Raw genomic sequence first — 4,494 nt, 5'->3', positions numbered from 1 at the left:
ATAGCCGGATCGGTGGCGTCGGCGATCATCGATAGCCTCGTTAAGACGTGCTTTTCCTACATCAAAGCTTACCCGGCGCTGCGAGGCGCGCGGGACGAGCTGGAAAGGCTGGAGCTGGTGCTTCCGCAGATCCGGACAGTCTTGACTGCCGTGGAGGAGGCGGCGGTGTCGATTGCAGAGCAGAGCGAGGCGCTGGATACGTGCTGTCACCAAGAGCCGGTGCAAACGCGCGAGGACGTCCGCACAACGGGGAACTACGACTGAAAAAAACTAAAAAATCGAGATGACGAGGTGCGTGCATTCTCTCCACATGCAAGAAAAAGTCGACCGTTTCGTAGTCATAAATTTAGCAAAAGGCACACAATCGGTGAGGGAGGCGTAAAGGTTAATCCGCGTTGCTGTTGGCCACCCCTATTCAACTGTACGTATACGCCCCTATGTAACGCAGAACCGAGAATCAGAACACACCGAAACTTCCTCAACTCGAAGAGTCTTGGGACAACAAAGAAGGGACCTATAGTATGCGACAATACCGGAATCCGCGCCGATCTCGCTTCTACAATTGTTGGTATGGGTGGGCTCGGGAAGACCACTCTTGCTCAACTAGTCTATTGCGACGAAAGAGTGCGAGAACACTTCGACCCAATTATGTGGGTTTGCATTTCTCAGGATTTCGATGTAACTGTGATAACAAGAAAGATTTTAGAATGTGTAAGTAGTGAGAATTTTGGCGACAAGAGTCTACATGCACTCCATGAGAATCTTAAACAAAAACTAACGTCAAAGAGGTTTTTGCTCATACTGGATGATGTTTGGAACGATGATAAAATGACGGAGTGGGAGAAATTGGTTGCTCCTTTGAAATTCGGACAAAGAGGAAGCAAGATCCTGTTGACAACTCGAATGGGTTCAGTTGCAGATATGGCGGCAAAAATGATGAAATGCAAACGAGAATCATTAAATCTAAATGAGTTGGAGGAGAGCGATTATATGTCGCTTTTCAATAAGCATGCATTCCTTGATGTGAACCCTGATGATTATAAAAACTTGCAGCCGATTGGTAAGCAGATAGCGAAGAAGCTTGGAGGATGCCCATTGGCAATAAAGGTCATGGGAGGAATGTTGAACTCTTGCATGGACTATAAATATTGGAAGAAAATCTTGGAAGAAGACATCATGAAATTACAACCAGGAAAGAGCAACATCATGACAATTTTGAGATTAAGCTACGATCACTTATCCACAAACTTACAACTCTGCTTTAGATATTGTAGTTTATTTCCACAAGATTATATGTTTAAAAAGAGAATATTGGTCGATATGTGGATAGGTTCAGGTCTGATTCCGCAGTCTATTTGTGGAGAACAGAGGCCGGAGGACATTGGAAATGAGTATTTAGATCTTCTGACAAGAAAATCATTCTTTACTTGCAAAACCAGTGAAGATTGGTTGAAAATTTATAAACACTATTTTATGCACGATCTACTGCATGACCTTGCAAATTCTATTTCTCTAGGGGAATGCATCAGAGGAGGAGGTGATACTATTCCACAAACAGTTCGACATTTATCTGTTGAAATGGTCAATCTTCTTTCCATCAGAGAGATCTCCAATCTTAAGAATGTGCGCACTCTAGTCATTTCTGTTAAAGAGGATAATAAGCATAATGCAAATCATGCACTTGAATTTATTGAAGTTGTAAAAGGGTTTAAAAAGTTACGCTTATTGATCTTAGATGTGAATTTTGACTCTTATAAACTGCCCAATGCACGTAGTAGCTTGATACACCTTCGCTACCTATCTCTTTCACTAGGGAAAGTTGTGAATGAAAGTATTAAATATGATGGCTTGACAAACTTGGTCAATCTGCGTTCATTAGATGTTCCTAATCATGTGATAAAAAATATTCCTTATATTAGCAAACTAACCTTCATCCACAAATTACAAAATTTTATTGTCCGAGAGGAGAGTGGTTACAAAATCGGTGAACTAAAGAACTTAAGAGACCTTCATAGTCTATGTATTAGAGAACTTGAAAATGTGAGCACTTCTGAAGAAGCTACGGAGGCCAAGTTGAACGAGAAAGAATATCTCAAATCATTGACATTAGAATGGTCTAAAGGCCACTCCAATAGAGCAGAGACGGATGAGCAGCTCCTTAATAACCTCTACCCGCATATCAATCTCAAGAGATTGTGTATTGCAGAATACCAAGGTGTTAAATCTCCATGTTGGATGATAGATCTGTCTCTCATCAATTTGACAACCATCGAACTGATTGATTGTAAAGGATGGGAGCACCTTCCACCTCTTGGGCAGTTTTCTTCGCTCCGATATCTTTTCTTGTCGGGACTACATACAATAAAGCAAATAGATTGTTCATTCTTCGAAAGCAGCAGTGGATATGCCTTTCCATCTTTGAAGGAGTTATTCTTTGTGGACATGCCTAACTTGGAGGAGTGGATTGGAGTAAATGATGGGTGCATGTTTCCTCAACTTCATTCTATGAGTATTACTGACTGCCCTACTTTGAGGGAAATTCCTACTCTGCTTTATGGTCTAAGAGACTTGCATATTTCTAATGTCGGATTGACCGCTCTTCCAACAATAAATCAGGATTACGCAAACAACAATGTAAGTGATTTACTTTATAAACGTCAAATTTCTTCCGAGGTTTAGCTTATTTTCACTTGCCCCCCTGTAGTTCAAAAAGTATCACTTTGTCTCCTCCCCCCCGTGGTTTAGCCTATATTCACTTTGTCACCCCGTGATTCAAAAAGTTGCACTTTGCCCCTTGTAGTTTAGCTCATTTTTCGCTTTGCTATCCTATGATTTTTTAAACATTTTTAATTTGTCACACTATTTCATATAGAATTTTTTTGATGAAATAAAAATTAAACCGCAGAAATGCAAAGCAAAACTTTTGAACCGTAAGGTGGAAAGGTAAAAATGAGCTAAACCACACGGGGCAATTTGAAGTTTACCCTTATATTAAAACACCAATTCCTATTTGCGCCCATAGCTGTGATTGCCCGGACTTAAATATCTTTACATCTTTTCTTTCTGCAGCAGCAAGAACATTCTAAGCCTCTTGGAAGCTTAACCATCAAACGATGTGAGAAGCTCGAATATTTTCCAACAGAGTTTTTTGGAAAATTGAACTCCCTACATTTCGCACGTATAGAGAATTGCCCGAAGTTGACAAAACGTGGGATCTCAGACATCGAAGTGCCCTCTATACTCAGTTCGCTCACTATTGGATCATGTGGCGACCTTGAGGTGCCACTGCTGTGGTCAGCGAATTTAACCTCTCTTACATGGTTGGAATTACTCGATTGTGCAAGGATAGCATCCCTTCCCCCAGCACAAGTGTGTGCACGGTGGACGATGCTTTCCCATTTAACAATAAAGAACTGCAAAGAGCTGTCATCATTTGGTGGAATACAAGCTCTCATATCCCTTCGTTCTTTAGAAATTGAAGGGTGTGATAAGCTAATTGAAGTTGCCTGGCTGCAGCCTCCTTTCCCAAACGATGTCTGTCACGCCCCCGGAGCCGATACCAATTTGGGCCGGCCCGAGCACGTCGAACAGACGCCGAACGGACAGAGTTTCCCCTATCCGCCCAAGGCTCATCACGTGTACAATTTCAAGAGAATTGAAATGCACTAGCGGAAACATGCACAAACGGCTTACACGAAGGTAAGCAATAGCCATTAGTGAAAGAAAGGAAAACTAAACATTCAACTAGTACTATGATTCATTTTGATCACATACGTTGTATCTATCCAACTTGTACATCCAAAATCTTTACATTCTTTCATCATTTCTTTTACATCACATTTACCTCAAAATGAACATTACATTCTTTTCTTTACTCTGCTTAACACATCAACATCTTAGATCATCAAATACAAAGATGATAAAAGGGGTAAACTACTAGCAAAATGTAACCCAACTCCGGTGGCCTCTGACTACGGTGCGATACCTTTACCGCGGTCGCTCGCCGGCTCGCTCGGTCCCGGCTCTGTGGAATAGTGGGGTGAGAACTACAACAAAGTTCCCAGTGGGTTCGGCCCCAACATCACCGACTTTCCCACTAGGACTAACTCAGGCATAATAGAAAGGATAAGCAGGATATAGTAACCAATCTATAACATGATACTAATATGCCTGATCAAAAGCAAGGAATATGCTCAACATTAATAGATGCAGATTATGCATGTTCTTTAGTTCTTTTCACTTTACTCTTTGTTCTTTATTCTTTGTTCTTTGCTCTTTATCATTAAGGCTAACCCGGGGGTTTCGCCACATTAACTTGCCTCACGTTAAGTCCATCATCGCAGGTACTCACCAGCTAGGACCGTCCTTACGGGTCTACTCCAACCCGGATGCATAACTCCGGAGCGCATCGCCCGAGGGGGAGCGACCGCCCTCGAGCACGGAACTCAACAGCAAGTATGATCATATCCTTAACTCAAAGGATTATAGTTCAAT

General features: G+C 41.9%; 1 protein-coding gene across 1 annotated transcript; it reads left to right on the top strand.

Annotated features, from left to right (window-relative positions):
* On the top strand, positions 571–4,384 carry LOC109717525 (putative disease resistance protein RGA3). The gene is made up of 3 exons (XM_020243368.1): positions 571–2,634; positions 3,070–3,699; positions 4,344–4,384. Exons 1-2 carry the CDS (start codon positions 571–573, stop codon positions 3,667–3,669), a joined length of 2,664 nt encoding a protein of 887 aa, XP_020098957.1. The 3' UTR covers positions 3,670–3,699; positions 4,344–4,384.

The sequence above is a fragment of the Ananas comosus genome, linkage group 11 (assembly GCF_001540865.1).
Source record: "Ananas comosus cultivar F153 linkage group 11, ASM154086v1, whole genome shotgun sequence".
In the NCBI taxonomy this organism is placed as follows: Eukaryota; Viridiplantae; Streptophyta; class Magnoliopsida; order Poales; family Bromeliaceae; genus Ananas; species Ananas comosus.
Note: the sequence above shows the minus strand (reverse complement) of the source record. Positions and strands in the feature narration are given on the sequence as shown.

What these genes read in the sequence shown, in the direction of transcription:
- LOC109717525 (XM_020243368.1), top strand. Translation starts at nt 571, where the DNA reads ATGGGTGGGCTCGGGAAGACCACTCTTGCTCAACTAGTCTATTGCGAC. An exon ending in AGGATTACGCAAACAACAAT is followed by an intron (nt 2,635 to 3,069) that starts GTAAGTGATTTA and finishes TTCTTTCTGCAG; the next exon opens with CAGCAAGAACATTCTAAGCC.